At 36.9% G+C, this 16,447-nt stretch overlaps 1 protein-coding gene across 4 annotated transcripts in view; it reads left to right on the forward strand.

The window, feature by feature from the left end:
• The window catches only part of Mlip (muscular LMNA interacting protein), a 256,970-nt gene that overhangs the window by 165,484 nt on the left and 75,039 nt on the right, over positions 1 to 16,447 (forward strand). For all 4 annotated transcript variants that reach the window (XM_005347604.2, XM_013346338.1, XM_026778907.1 and 1 more), the window contains 4 exons: positions 3,006 to 3,071; positions 3,153 to 3,236; positions 3,360 to 3,419; positions 15,955 to 15,999. In XM_005347604.2, the coding sequence (XP_005347661.2) occupies positions 3,006 to 3,071; positions 3,153 to 3,236; positions 3,360 to 3,419; positions 15,955 to 15,999 (255 nt within the window). The remainder of the gene's footprint in view (positions 1 to 3,005; positions 3,072 to 3,152; positions 3,237 to 3,359; positions 3,420 to 15,954; positions 16,000 to 16,447) is intronic.

Genomic DNA, 16,447 nt, shown 5'->3' on the forward strand with positions numbered 1-16,447 from the left:
CTCCCTCCCTCCCTCCCTCCCTTCCTTCCTTCCTTCCTTCCTTCCTTCCTTCCTTCCTTCCTTCCTTCCTTTTTTCCTTATAAGACTCAGACATCATTGTAAAAGAGGGTATGGAAGAATGTAGGAGCCAGAAGATGAATACAAAGAAGCATTATCTTCTGGAAATAGCAGTATATATGTACATATGACCTCATAGCAATAGTGACAGCTTGAGCAAAACCTGCAGAATCATAAGCAGACCAATTCCCTGCATAGAAAAGGGAGCTGTGCACAAAGTCCCACTGCTAGCTGATGAGCTGTTGATAATTATCAGCTGCTTTGAGAGAAAGGATCAATATTTTTTTCTGATGGTGTAGCTCCTAGTAAATTGACTATGACCATGCTCTAGTGGAAGGTCAAACATCCAAGTATATTTGGGCAGAGTAAATGCACATTGATAGAAAAAAAATGGCACAAAGTTGGTTGAGTATAGAAAAGGGATATTCATTGGAGGACGTAGAGTGAACACGATAAAAATCATTATAAAAAAATTAAAAAAAAATAAAAAAAATAAAAAAAAATTTAAAGAAATAATAAATTATATAGAAACAGGTTCACCTGTGTGAAATTGTCATCTTCCTAGGCAATTTTCAACTGAATACTGATATTTCCATATGCCTCAACCCAGAAAAAAAATTTTATAACAAAAATGTAAGAGGCATCTTCAAGCTGTCAAACACTGTTTATTTGGATTCTGATGTTGTGTTGAAGGTATTGAACTGACTCACCATAAAGACTGTCAAGCAGGCAAGAGCAGGGAAAGACTGGGCTGGGAAAGGCAGAAACAGAAAGTGAACCACTGCTATAAAGCTAAGAATTTTTAAATACTATATTCTCTAGTACAAGATGATGGATGATGTACTGATATTTTGTTTAAATTTTAACATATACAGTTTGCCTGAAGATCAGAGTGCAGAGCTAAGCCACTAGAGGCCAGGGAGCAGTGACATACACCTTTAACCCCAAGACTTGGGAGACAGAGGCAGAGGGACATCTGTTAGTCTAAAACCATCCTGGGCTACACAAGATCGAATCTGTCTAAAAGAGAAACAGATCTCACACAAAAGTGATCCCAGCACTTAGGATCCCATGCCTTTAATCCCAGCACCAGGGAGGTGGAGACAGGAGCCATATGATTGGGTAGAGAGAGGAATATAAGACAGAAGGAGACAGGAGCTCTGTGCAGTCTAAGGTTTGGTGGAGACAGTTGCAGTCTGAGGGTACAGTCTGAGGACAGGATTATCTCTTGGTCTTAACATCAAGAGAAATAAAAGGTCTCTCTAGTGACTGGCTGCTCTCCTCTCATCTCTCAGCTTTTACCCCCTGAGAGCTGATTCTGGGTTTTTATTATTAAGAACAATTAGAATTCGTGCTACATGATGAGAAAAAATTATTTGTAAAGAGAAATGACAATGATATTTGCTTAGGGCAGGAAAAATAGCCTTTAACCAGAAAGTGATTTTAAAGGGGGTTTAAAATTTGAATTCACAATATCTCCATGTTATGAAATCAGTGAGCTCAAAATATAAAATTCATTTGTCTCACTGCATCTGAAAATGGAGGGGTTAGCCTACGCTGGTGCAGATGTCTTATAGATTATAAATAGACTCAGGATGAAATATTAAAAAGATGCTTCTTGCTGTAGATATAGCTCAACTGATATAGTACTTGCCTAGCTTGCACAAAGCCCTGGCTTCCATCTCTAGCGGCAGATAAACTAGGCAACATGGTGGCCCGTGTCTCTAATCCTAGCACTTGGGGAGTAAAAGCAGAAAGATCAGGAGTTCAAAATCATCTTTGGCTACATAGCAAATCTGAAGTCTAGAAAAATACAGAGTCATCACACATCACAAAAAAAAAAAAACCCAAAGAGGATGGTGTGAAGATACTAGAATAGTAGGTAAGAATTACAGTTGAGTCAATACTCAGGAGAAGAAAATTATGTTTGGTTGGCTTCTAGGTTTTTATTTATTTTCTTTCAAGTCTGACCACTATTTACTCACTATGAAATAGTTTAAACGTAGCAAAAGCTGAAACCTTGTTGATAACAAAAATCAGAGAAAAGCACATGAAGTCACACAGAGACTGGAATTCAAGGGGAGAGGGCGATACTGGAAGCCTTCACAAAGGAGAGCCCCAAGTGCTGTTCCATAAACTCTGGGTATCCCTTATACCAAACATAGTACACAATAGCTAAGTAGAGGCTTTGGCTGCTACTCAGTATCAGGGAGACAGAGTTTAAAGCCACCAACTAAATGAATGGTTAATAGATGACTCAGGAAGCAAAAGTGGCTGCTACCAAGACCATCACCTTGTGTGAGAGTTAGCTCTCATTGCAACACCCATGGTAGGAGAGAATTAGTCCTCTGACTGCCACATATGCATCACGGCATACCCTAAACAAACAAATACAATGTTAACATGTTTAAAACTAAATGAAAATAGTATTTATGGAATCAAAGCAGAATTGTGAGTCCCTTTTACATATAACATTGCTGCTAGCTCATAATTTTTAGGCATTCAAAAACCCAGAATAATGCCATCCATATTCAAAAGGAAAACATAAATTCATAGCAAAAACTCCAAGGCTTTGCAGATGTTGCAATTAACTTACATGGATTCAAGCTGTTGTTAAGATGAATAATAAAGAAGCCACATTCAATCAGTTAAAATTTAAAAATTGAGTAAAAGCAAAATGGAAAATATAGAACAGATGTAAAAGAAAAATAAAACAGCCTCCGGCCTTTATCATTACTACACCTTATATTAGAGACACTGATTTCAGGGGAGAAACTGGACGATGTAAAATGTATATTCATGTTCTAGAATAGTTTACCAAATGATTTTATTAGTTTTTTTCCCTTAGAAATGATGAAACTTATATACAGGGCTTCTTTGTGAGGACATCACCACTGCATTGTATTCAATGAGAAACTTCATATGAGAACTGTTTCATTTATCACTAGGCACTAGATGAACCAGCCAAGACTGAAAGCAACTCCAAGGCCAGCGTGTCAGAACTTCCAGTGGAGGTAATGACTTCAGCTTGCCCTGCTTTAGTGTGCAATGCCCAAACTCAATGCTAACCCCGTTCCTGGTTTCAATTCTTCCAGTTGTATTTCCCTGCACAGCTCAGGCAGCAAACAGAAGAGCTCTGTGCTACCATTGATAAGGTCTTGAAGGACTCCTTGTCTATGGTAATGCTGTAGAGTAGAATGTGCTATTCAAGCCTTTGCTTTGCTTTTCTTCATTTCCTCCTGTCTTGCCATGATGCCTCATAGGCTTGTTCTTTCCTTTCCTTTTCTTCTTTTCTTTTCCAGCATTATTCTGACTCTCCTTCACGACTCTCACAGAAAATGCTGGGTTCCGAAACAATCAAAGTATGTATGTATTTATTACAGTTTGCTGTGCCATTCAATTTCCTGCATAGATGATTTCAAACTGCCATTCAAGGCTCAGTTGTGAGTTGAGAAACCAACACACTAGTTAGTAACCAGGCTACACACAGCAAAGTATAGCACTGACTTTTACTTCTGTTTGTTTACATGAGTGAACAATATATCAATCTGCACAGAATTGCCACGTAAAGTTATCTTTAGCTGTGGATCAATTTCAGATTGTGTGAATACCAATATTCCAGGATGCTGAAAGTTGGCATTTTGTAGATTTACATGTCAAGTTTGTAGCTTATGCTGATCTTGGTCTATAGCTTCAGTATTAATATAATTTACATACACTTAAAAGTGTAGAATTGGGATGTGAAGTTGAACAAAGTAACATTCTATTAGCTTTCATATGGGTGATAGCTTTTCAGTTTTTTCCTTATTAGCGATTGAATTGATTTCAATGTTCTGTGGCTTGAAGAAGCAGAACTTTGGAGGCACTGGTCTGTCAGAGTAGTTCTGTGTATTTGTTTCCTTCTCATAATGTAGTGATCTTCATTTGCTAGGACTAAGTATATAGTTCCTTACTTTTATTACCTTCCAATGCGTAATGTAGCTCTTTTCATCCCAATTTCAAAATTCATTTTGTTTGTCTTTTATGGGTACCAATATTTCTCTCTTTTTTTTGTTTTTTTTTTTTTCGAGACAGGGTTTCTCTGTGGTTTTGGAGCCTGTCCTGCAACTAGCTCTTGTAGACCAGGCTGTCTCAAACTCACAGAGATCCGCCTTCCTCTGCCTCCCGAGTGCTGGGATTAAAGGCGTGCGCCACCACCGCCTGGCTCCAATATTTCTCTTATCACTTTCAGCTTTGTTCTTTCTTTCAACGAGTACAAATGCTTTCTGCATGAACTGCGTACATGGGACATCATGTATCTGAAGCAAGTTTTGAGTGTATAGATATTCATGACTTAAAAGAGTGGTCCTAACTTTTACTTGAAACATTATAGACAAATATCATGAATAAATAATGGAATTACTTATTGTCTTTGCTGTTATGATATTAGAATTTCATAAGTAACCTGGACACCACTCCTTGTGGGATATTTGGAAATAATTTTTGCTATTAGGTGTGTGTGTGTGTGTAGCATTGGAAGTTTCCTTTTACTCAAGTATTTATTATGTGCCAAAAGAAAAGTCAAGTGGAAATTCTAAGGAGTTCACTACAGTTGTAGAAGAGATGGAATTTTACTGAGATCTGCATGTGGAATGGGGTTAGAAAGATCAGTGATATTATCTCCAGGCATGGTAATGTATGAATTTCCTGAGGCAACATAACTTGTTTCTGTGAAGATGTTGAAAAAGACAATGTATTTGAAGTTTAGTGATGCACAGTATAAAATTAGAGAATATGTTTGTCATGGTATGACATTTGGGTCTCAAGAAAAGTAGAAGGACATAAAATGATCATTCTGGCTGTGGGGAAGAGTCTTCTGAGGAGGTCAGGAGTACAGTTACTGATGGCAAACTGGAAAGGTGGGTTCAAAGGAGCCATAAATAAGCAAATATGTTTGGGGCTTGATAACAATTCAGATATGAGCAATAAAGGAAAGGAGCCATAAAGGAGCCCTGCATCACTACCCAGGGCAGATGACAGTGAAATAGATAAAGTATAGTGGTAGGCAGAGTGGTAATTTAGATAGTGTTTGATTTTGAATTGTTTGGAGTCATTGAGTCTGCAGCTAGTGGAAGAGATGGCCACACATACTGTGAGCCTGTACAGAATTTCAAGGAACAACACATTTCAAACTGGTAGAGATAGAGCCAGTCAAACATAGTGAAAAGGTTCTGTTAAGAGGAGAATCAGAATTCTACAGGAGTGGGATTGAACCAGTGACCTGGGCCAGAGTAGGCCTCGGACAGTGAACTCCATGAGAACAGGAGCAGATTCATACCAGGGTCATTGGCAGAAATGGGACCAGGCCAGCAACCTAGGCCAGAGGAGGCCTGAGGCAGTAAGCAAAACAGGAGCAAGACTGAACCAGCTACTTAGGTTAGAGTGGGCCTGAGAAAGTGAGCTCCACGGAATCAGAGCAGATCCAGTACAGAGACATTGGCAGACCAGGATTGAACCAGGAACTTGGGCCAGAGCAGACCTAAGACAGTGAACTCCACAGGGGAGTAACCATTGAGTGAGTGAGCCAGAGTCAGCTGTGGGTCTGAATGTGAATCTGGGACCTTCAAAGGAGTAGACCTAAGCCAGGACCCCTGTGGGTCTTATCATGAGTCTAGGACCTTCAAGGAACTAGGCCTGATCCAGGACCTCTTTGGGTCTGGGTGTGAATCTGGGACCTCTGAGGGATTAGGCTGAAACCAGAGATCTCTGCCATCCGAGGTGTGAGTCTGGGACCTCAGATGAGTAGACCTGAGCCAGGACCTCTGTGGGTCCAGGCATTTGGGATGTCAAAGGGAATAAGGGGAAACCAGAAACCTCTGTGGTTCCAAGCATGAGTCTGGGACCTCGGAGGGAGTAAGGCTGAGCCAGGTCCTCTGTGGGTCTGGGCACAGTCAAGCCTGCTAACTCTGAGGGAGTAGTTTGGAGCCAGAGTCCTTTACAGGACCAACCCCAAGCCAAGGACCTCTGCAGGAATGAATCCTGACCAGGGACCTTTACAAAGACAAGTATGAGCCAACAAGCTAGTCTAGAGAGGCGTGAGACAGAAAACTCTAAGGGAGTGGAGCAAAGCCCATGGCACTGAGCGACCTCCAGGAACACAGAGTGACCAACGGAGAAACTAAAACCGTGGCACTGAGTGTGCCATGAGGAACAACCATATGAGCCTTGGATTCACTGGCACCTAGAAGATTAATCAACATAATCACAGACAGCCCCAACCACACCTATTAGAGGAAAAGATTAGTAGAAAAGGTAAGAACACATGCAACACCACAAAGAACATCAGTAAAACCTAAAGACCTTACAACAGCAAGAGCTGAACCACTAAATATAGATGAAGCAGAAGAAAATGACCTAAAAATAACTTCAGAAGAATGTTTGAAACTTTTAATGAGGAAATGAGAAATTTCCTCAAAGAAATGGAAGAAAAGACAGACAAAAAATTGGAAGACATCAGTAAATCTCTTATAGAAAAACCAACAAAAAGCAATCAAACATATAAAAGAAACTATTCAAGACATGAAAATTAAAAGAGAGACAATAAAGAAAACACAAGCTGAAGGAATTATAAAAAATGATCAAAAACAACAAACGCAAGCATATACAGCAGATGCAAGAGCTGGAAGAGAAAATCTCAAACACTGAAGATACAGTAGAGAAATTAGTCTCATCAGTCAAAGAAAACATTAAATCTAACAAACACTTAACCTAAAATCTCCAGGAAATTTGGGACACCATGAAAAGGCCAAACCTAAGAATAATAGGTATAGAAGAAGGACAAGTTCAATTCAAAAGCACAGAAAATATATTTAACAAAAATCACAGAAGAAAACTTTCCCAACCTGATGAAAGATATGCCTATGAAGATACAAGAAGTTTGCAGAACACCAAACAAACTGGATCAAAAAAAAGTCCCCTCACCACATAATAATCAAAACACTAAACATACAGAATAAAGAAAGAATATTAAGAGCTGCATAGGCAAAAAGCCAAGTAACATATAAATGCAGACCTATCAAAATTACACCTGACTTTTCATTGGAGACAATGAAAAACCAGAAAGTTGTGGTAAGGATTATGCAGACATTAAGAGACCATGGATGCCAACCTAAATTACTATACCCAGGAAAACTTTCAATCACCATAGAAGGACAAAAGAAGATATTCCATGACAAAACCATATTTAAGCAATACCTAGCCACAAACCCAGTCCTATACAAAATACTAGAAGGAAAACTCCAACCCAAGGAAGTTGGCTACATCAACAAAAATACAGACAATTGATGGCCTCATAGCAGCCAACAAAGAAGGGAAAAACATGCAAATTAACATCACTAATAATGGAAACTAAATTAACAGGAGATATCAATAACTTTTCATTAATATCCCTTAATATAAATGGACTCAATTCACCTAAAAAGGCACAGGCTAACAGATTGGATACAAAAACAGAATCCATCCTTCTTCTGCATACAAGAAACATACCTCAACCTCAAAGACAGACATCATCTCAGAGTAAAGCATTGGGAAAAATATTCCAATCAAATGGACCTAAGAAGCAAGCAGGTATAGCTATTCTAATATCTAATGAAATAGACTTCAAACTAAAATTAATCAAAAGAGACAAAGAAGGACATTTCATATTATTCACAGGAAAAATCCATCAAGAGGAAATCTCAATACTGAACATCTATGCCCCAAATACAAGGGCACCCTCATATGTAAAAGAAACATTTCTAAAGCTTAAATCATACATTAAATCCCACACACTAATAGTGGAAGACTTCAACACTCCCCTCTCACCACTGGACAGGTCAGTCAGACAAAAAATAAAGAGAGAACTAAGGGAACTAACAGATGTTATGAATTAAATGGACTTAACAGACATCTATAGACTATTCCATCCACACAAAAAGAATATACGTTTTTCTCACCACCTCATAGAACTGTCTCAAAAATTGACCACATACTCAGTAACAAAACAAACCTCAACAAATACAAAAAAAATTGGAATAACCCCATGTATCTTAGCAGATCACCATGGTTTAAAACTAGAAGTCAACAGCAATACTAATTCCAGAAAGCCCATAAACATTTGGAAATTAAACTACGTTCACCTAAATCATCAATGGGTCAAGGAAAAAAATAAAGAGAAATTAAAGACTTCCTAAAATTCAATGAAAATGACCACACAACATACCCAAATTTATGGGACACAATGAAAGCAGTGTTAAGAGGAATGTTCATAACACTAAATGCCTACATAAAGAAGCTGGAAAAATCCCACATTAGTGAATTAACAGAACATTTGAAAACTTTAGAACAAAAAGAAGCAAACTCACTCAAGAGAACTAGACGGTACGAAATAATCAAATTGAGAGCTGAAATGAACAAAATAGAAAGAAAGAAAACAATACAAAGAATCAATGAGACAAAGAGTTGGTTCTTTGAGAAAATCAACAAAATAGACAAACCTTTATCCAAACTAACCAAAAAACAGAGAGAGAATATCCAAATTAACAAAATCAAAAATGAAAAGGGGGATATAACAACTGACATGGAGGAAATACAGAGAATCATCAGGTCATATTTCAAAAACCTGTACTCCACAAAACTGGAAAACTTAAAGGATATGGAAAACTTTCTGGATAAACATCACTTACCAAAATTAAATCAAGATTAGATAAGCAAATTAAACAGACCTATAACTGATGAAGAAACAGAAACAGTCATCAAAAGTCTCCCAACCAAAAAAAAAGCCCCAAACCAGATGGTTTCAGCTCATAATTCTACAATATTTTCAAACAAGAACTAATATCAATACTCCTCAGATTATCCACACAATAGAAACAGAAGGAGCATTGCCAAGCTCTTTTTTATGAGGCTACAATTACCGTGATACCCAAACCACAGAAAGACATTACTAAGAAAGAGAATTGCAGACCAATCTCACTCATGAACATTGATGCAATAATACTAAATAAAATACTGGCAAATCTAATCCAAGAACACATCAGAACCATCATCCACGATGATCAAGTTGGCTTCATTGCAGAGATGCAGGTATGGTTCAACATATGAAAATCTGTCAATGTAATCCACATATAAACAAACTGAAATACAAAAACCACATGATCATCTCATTATATGCCAAAAGAGCTTTAGATGAAATACAACATCCCTTCAAGATAAAGAGATGGAGAGAACAGAGATACAATGACCATACCTAAACATAATAAAGGCAATATACAGCAAGCCAACATCCAACATCAAACTAAATGGAGAGAAACTCCCAGCGATCCCACTGAAATCAGGAATAAGACAAAATTGTCCACTCTCTCCATAATTATTCAATATAGTTCTTGAGGTTTTAGCTAGAGCAATAAGACAACAAAAGGAGATCAAGAAGATATAAATCGGAAAAGAAGAAGTCAAACTCTCACTATTTGCTGATGATATGATAGTTTACATAAGTGATCCTAAAAATTATACCAAGGAACTTCTACAACTCATAAACACTTTCAGTAATGTAACAGGATACAAGATTAACTCGAAAACAATCAGTAGCTCTCCTGTACTCAGATGATAAAATGGCTGAGAAAGAAATCAGAGAAACATTACCCTTCACAATAGCCACACATAGCATAAAATATCTCAGAGTAATTCTAGCCAAACAAGTGAAAGACTTGTATGACAAGAACTTTAAATCTTTAAGAAAGAAATTGAAGAAGACACCAGAAAGTGGAAAGATCTACCATGTTCCTGGGTAGGGTAGAATCAACATAGTAAAAATGGCAATCCTACCAAAGGCAATCTACAGATTCAATGCAATGCCCATCAAAATCCCAGCAAAATTCTTCAGAGGCCTCAAAAGAATGGTACTCAACTTCATCTGGAAAACCAAAAACCCAGGATAACCAAAACAATCCTGTACAATAAAAAAACTTTGGAGGCATCACAATCCCTGACTTCAAACTTTACTACAGAGCTACAGTACTGAAAACAGCCTGGTATTGGCATAAAAACAGGAGGATTAGTGGAACTGAATCAAAGACTCGGATATTAATCCACACATTTTGGAACACCCGATTTTTGACAAAGAAACAAAAAATCTCAAATGGAAAAAAGAAATCATATTTAACAAATAGTGCTGGCATAACTGGATATCAACATGTAGAAGAATGAAATTAGATCCATGTCTATTGCCATGCACAAAAATCAGGTCCAAATGTGTCAAAGACGTCAACATAAAGCTAGCCCCACTGAACCTCATAGAAGAGAAAGTAGGAAGTATACTTGAATGCATTGGCACAGGAGACTACTTAATAAATGTAACCCCAGCAGCACAGACAGTGAGAGAAACAATTAATAAATGGGACCTCTTGAAACTGAAAAGCTTCTGTAAAGCAAAGGACATGGTCAACAAGACAAAACGGCAGCCTAAAGAATGGGAAATATCTTCACTAACCTCACATCAGACAGAGGTCTGATTTCCAAAATATCAAAGAACTCAAGAAATTGTTCATCAAAAGAACAAATAATCCAATAAAAAAATGCGGTACAGACCTAAACAGAGAACTTTTAACAGACGAATCTAAAATGACTGAAAGACACATAAGGAAATGTTCAAGATCCTTAGTCTTCAGAGAAATGCAAATCAAAACAACTCTGAGATTCCATCTTATAACTGTAAGAATGGCCAAGATCAAAAACACTGATGACAACTTATGCTGGAGAGGATGTTGGGTAAAGGGAACACTTCTGCATTGCTGGTGGGAATGCAAGCTGGTACAGACCCTTTGGATGTCAATATGGTGATTTCTCAGAAAATTAGGCAACAACCTTTCTCAAGACCCAGTAATACCACTTTTGGGTATATATCCAAAGGATGCTTAATTGTACCACAAGGACATGTGTTTAACTATGTTCATAGCAGCATTATTTGTCATAGCCAGAACCTGAAAACAACCTAAATGCCCCTCAACTGAAGAATGGATAAGGAAAATGTGGTACATTTACACAATGGAGTACTACACACCAGAAAAAAATAACGTCTTGAATTTTGCAGGCTAATGGATGGAGCTAAAAAACATCATTTTGAGTGAGGTAACCCAGACACAGAAAGACAATTATCATATGTACTCACTCATAAGTGGTTTTTAAATATAAAGCAAAGAAAACAAGCCCACAAATCACAATCCTAGAGAACCTAGACAACAATGAGGACCCTAAGAGCGACATACATAGATCTAATCTACATAAATTGTAGAAAAAGAGCAGATCTCCTGAGGAAATTGGGAGCATGGAGACCATGGGAGAGGGTTGATAGGGAGGGGAGAGGAAGGGAGGGGAGCAGAGAAAATGAAGAGCTCAATAAAAATCTATAAAAAATGAGGAGAATCAGAAAAGTGTGCTGTTATGAAAGCTGTCAGAGTATTTAATAGACTAAGATTACTTAATAGACCAAAAGGCAGGAAATAAGTAAGTGTTTAATAGACAAGGATTGTTTAAAAATCAAAAGTCAGGAAAAATAAGTCTAGAAGATATTTTATAAGATTTGATTTATATATTTTGAAAATATATTGCTGATGAATTATTGGTAAATTATTCTCAAAATAAAATTTTATGACTTTGTTAGAATGTAATTATTTTTGAACATAGAGATTTTCTTATGAAATAAAGTAACCTTGTATTTATAAGTTTTTAAAATGTGTATTCATATATATATATTTATTTTTTTATCTTTCATCTTTTTTTATACCTTTACCTAATTTTCTTCAGGCTCTCGCATTTTCATATATTGCTTTCTATTCTATGCATGAGTCTGTTTATTTGGGAATTTAAGCCACGTACAATTGTTATAATATTTGTTGTATCAGTACTGACTTCTGTTACTAGTAATTAATATTTTCAACTTAAAGCTTTTTGTCTTTATGGTATTTTGACTAATTTCTATTTTTGTTTTGGTAACTAGAAATTTATTCATTTAAAATTGAAAATTTTAAATTTGTATTACATTTTCTTACTTTTGTGGTTGGATGCACACATTGAGGAGAGTGATTGTTGTGTTTATGTAAAGCTCATAAATGCTTTTTTCAACATTATATAACACAGTATTTTTACTTTTTACTTGTTTTTAATCAAGCCAAATATGCAGATTCATACTATTTTCTCATAGATTTTGGAATTGTGTCTGAAATTTTATGTATATACCTTTTAATTTCTTTATTGAGATTTTTCATTTTCATACATTTAAATTCTCATCTTTATTGTTTTTTATAATTGTGTTGAAAATTGTTTCAACCTAATCTATTTGTCCATATTTTGTGAACTTCATCTATGATTAAAAACATCTTCATTTTGTTTTTTGAGCATAGTTCCTGGGTTGATAAAATGGCTCAGTGAGTAAAGACATTGTCCCCCAAGGCCCATAGCCTGAGTTCTACCTGCTGGGCTCATATGACAGAAGGAGAGAACTGGCTCCTGCAAGTTGTCCTTTGACTTCCATGTGCATGATAAGCACCTCCCCCACGCAATCAATATTGTAATTATAATTATAGTTGCACTAAATATAGGATGATGGGTCTTTTCTTTGATCTCTGTCTACCTAGATTTTCTTTCTCATACTTATAAAGTATTTTGGCATCATGAGATCCGTAACTGCTAGAGAGTGACAATTTTTAACTTGGCTCTGTCAACACTTTGAATATTGACTCTGTATATGACATCACTAATTTTCCTATAGATGTCTAGAATTGCCTTTCATCTTATGTATCTCTACTGTTGCTATTTCTGGCTTTTTATCTAGCATTCTTAGACTTCTCCCCTTAATTCTGTAGATAATTTTTCTTTAGGTGTGTCTGATACTTAGAATAGCAATAATAGCTCCCAGTGCTAGGATTTGTCAATGTTCTTAAGGTTTCCTCTTTATTTTCGGAGTAAGAGGAATGTAGATGCTCCCCATCCAAATGCTCTGCACAGTGGGGACTCCGAGCCTCATCCTGCTCCCCTGCACCTCTGATTTCCAGCTCTTTTCTAGTCATTGTTCTGGTTGTCATCACTGAGAAAGTGCTCAGCAGAGGAAAAAAGCTGTTAGGCTGTGTGACCATGTAATAAGCTGCTTCCTCTTCTGCAACCAGCACAAAGGAACATGGTGACACAGTTTACTCCCTAACTCTGCTCCTTTGCTTGCCTGATCCCTGATGTTGCAAACAAATTGTAAGACAGCAGAGATAAAATATCTAAATTCCAATAGTCAAAAACTAGAGAATAAAATAATACCTGCCATCATTTTGAAAAAAATAAAGAAATTTTGAAAAGAATAAAGAAAAGAATAAAGAAATGGGATAAAGAAAAACATTTGTTTGTTTTTGAGGCTTGGAATGGCAAAAATCATGCTGTTGTGCTAGTGTTGTGCTGTGCTTGTGTTAGATGAATGTGAGGTGCTGGTTATACAAAAGGATAGAGATGCTGCAGGGAAAAAAATCCATCTAGAATCAGATCTTGATTAAAAAGGAGTGTGTTATGGTCTAACTCCCTCCTACAGAATTAATAAGTAGAAGTAATCACTGATGTGGTATTGTAATGTCGGGCTTTTAAAATGTTATTAGATCTTGGGGATTAAATCTTAATTGACAGGATTATGAAAAAGACCAGAGAGAAATTTCTTACTCCTTTCTCATGTGAGGAAACAAGAATTTTCAATCTGTGAACGAGAAAACAGGACCTCACTACATCATGAGCTGACTTAAACCTGTTCACCCTCTAGAACTAAGAAATACCTGTTGTTTACAAGATCCCCAGTGTATTGCATTTTGTCTAAGACAGTCAGACATTATTCATTGATAAGAAAAAGGGAATGGCTTGCACTGTAATAGGACAGAAAATAGAAGACACAAGATCAGATGTAGGATAGTAATGCTGAGTCTGAGAAAAAGAATTTCCTGAATGATGTTCTTATTTCACAACACACACCTTTCAGTGGAGTAAATTTAAGATCTTAAATGAGATGTCATCCTGATGAATTGTTCCTGTTATTAGTATAAAGTGTCCATCTCGATCTCTTCTGATTGATTTTAGTTTGAAGTCAGTTTTGTTAGAAATTAGTATGGCCACACCTGCTTTTTTCTTAGGAACATTTGCTTGAAACACCTTTTCCCAACCCTTTACTCTGAGTAGATGTCTGTCTTTGTGGTTGAGATGTGTTTCTTGCAAACAGCAGAATGTTGGATCCTGTTTTCGTATCCAATCTCTTAGCCTGTGCCTTTTTATAGGTGAATTGAGACCATTAATATTAAGTGATATTAATTACCAGTGGTTGTTTTCTCTGGTTATTCTTATTGTTTTTGTAGTAGAGTTCATGTGTCTCCCTTCTTTGAGTTGTGCTGGTGAAGGGTCACTAGATGCTTGAGTTATTGTAGGCAGTGTTGGCAATGTTGGATTCTTTGGGTTGCGATTTTCCTTCTATTACTTTCTGTAGGGCTGGATTTGTGGCTATGAAAAAAATATCTTAAAGGAGCACCATATTCTTCCAGTTCCTTCTCTTAATTATTATTTCTCTGCTTTCTTATCTACCTTTCTTAACTGACCAATGTGAGAGATACACAGAGATCAGTTCCTATGTTTCTCATTCCTTTAGTACTGCCACCTAGCCACTTTAGGCTCAAATCTGTTCCTGGAAAACCTTGTTCTAACCTCAGAAAGTAGACCTAAGAGAACAAATATTGGGGGATCACCAACACATATGGAGTGGGCACAGGTGACGTTGATGGGCCTTTATTTAACATGAAATCAAATTCTGGTTGAGAGTTTCCACAAGAATCATTTTACATTTCAAATACCAGTGTGGAGGTAAGTGAATCAGAGTGACCAGATAGGGCTTCTATTCCTGTGTTACAAGTAATTTGTCACATAAAGAGAGGGTCTGAGAAAGCCTGGGATAAAACTGGACTCTCTGAACAAAGCGGACAATGAGGACTACTGAGAACTCAAGAACAATGGCAATGGGTTTCTGATCCTACTGCACATACTGGCTTTGTAAGAGCCTAGGCAGTTTGGATGCTCAACTTTCTAGACCTAGATGGAGGTGGGGGTTCCTTGGACTTCCCACAGGGTAGGGAACCCTGATCTCTCTTCGGGCTGAGGAGGGAGGGGGACTTGATTAGGGGAGGGGGAGGGAAATGGGAGGCGGTGGCGGGAAAGAGACGGAAATCTTTAATAAATAAATAGAAAATTAAAAATAAAAAAGACTATAAAATAGATGTAAGCTAGGAGATGTTAGAACTAGAATACAATTAGTGAGGGTAAATAATTGAGAAATCCCACTATAGCATAACTGATAGCAGAGGTATGAGACATATTAGACATGAAGGTATGGATGAAGAGGTAAAGTTTTGAGGAAGGGGCATTTGAAGCTGTAATTTCCGAGAGCTTTCCTGCTATTCTTGGAAGTAAAGTTGAGTTTGGTCTTCAAAGTAAATGAATGAAATGGGATGAATGCCTTTGAGTGTAGGGGGCTCAAAGAACAGACAGAAGCTAAATTTCTAGTGACTTTTGAGAAAACCAAAAACCTATAGAATAAATGTGATGAGGAACTGACTATAGGACTCGTGGTTAACATTAATAAATTAATAAATAAGAGGAAACTGACAGAGTTTTGACAAATGGTTTCTGTTAAGAGAATAATGAAGGGCTATTGATTTAATGAAGCAAATTTCAAAGATAAATGGAATTTTGAATAGATCTTTATGATTCATGGTTAGAAAGTCTCAGTAGAGAAAAAGATGCATCTTCTTAAATATTGACCACTTCATTATTCACTAATTATGGAGATACTTAATTATTTTTATTTTCACGCAGACTCCTTCAACTCACCCAAGAGCAGCTGGTCGAGAAACCAAATATGTAAGTGTCTTTCTTACTGTGCTTGCTACTTTTTCAATGGAGGCCTGTTCATATTCTAAAGGGAAGTCAGCTCTATAGTCATTATAATGGAATTTATTATTTTTTTCATAAATGGGAAGGGGTAAGATGTGATGATTGGTCCAGACATAGGAAATTAGATTGTGTCAGGTGTACAGCATCAAGTAACCTTATCAACCGAATTCCTTCTTAAATGAATTCTTGTTTAATCTGCTTAAGCTACACAAACCAGAACTGTACCACCTGCCTTTTGTACCTCCAGTTTCTAAAGCTTAGATGACATTTATTTTTATAAGTACTTCTTGAGTTTAAGAAATAGTCCACCCATGTGCTTGACACATTGAGGTTAGTCCGTATTCAAAGGAATCACCAGATTAAATAAATTATTAGTTTGTTGCTCTTCTGTGTTTAAATTATCAAGTAATTCAGT

This window comes from Microtus ochrogaster, chromosome 5, assembly GCF_000317375.1.
Source record: "Microtus ochrogaster isolate Prairie Vole_2 chromosome 5, MicOch1.0, whole genome shotgun sequence".
In the NCBI taxonomy this organism is placed as follows: domain Eukaryota; kingdom Metazoa; phylum Chordata; class Mammalia; order Rodentia; family Cricetidae; genus Microtus; species Microtus ochrogaster.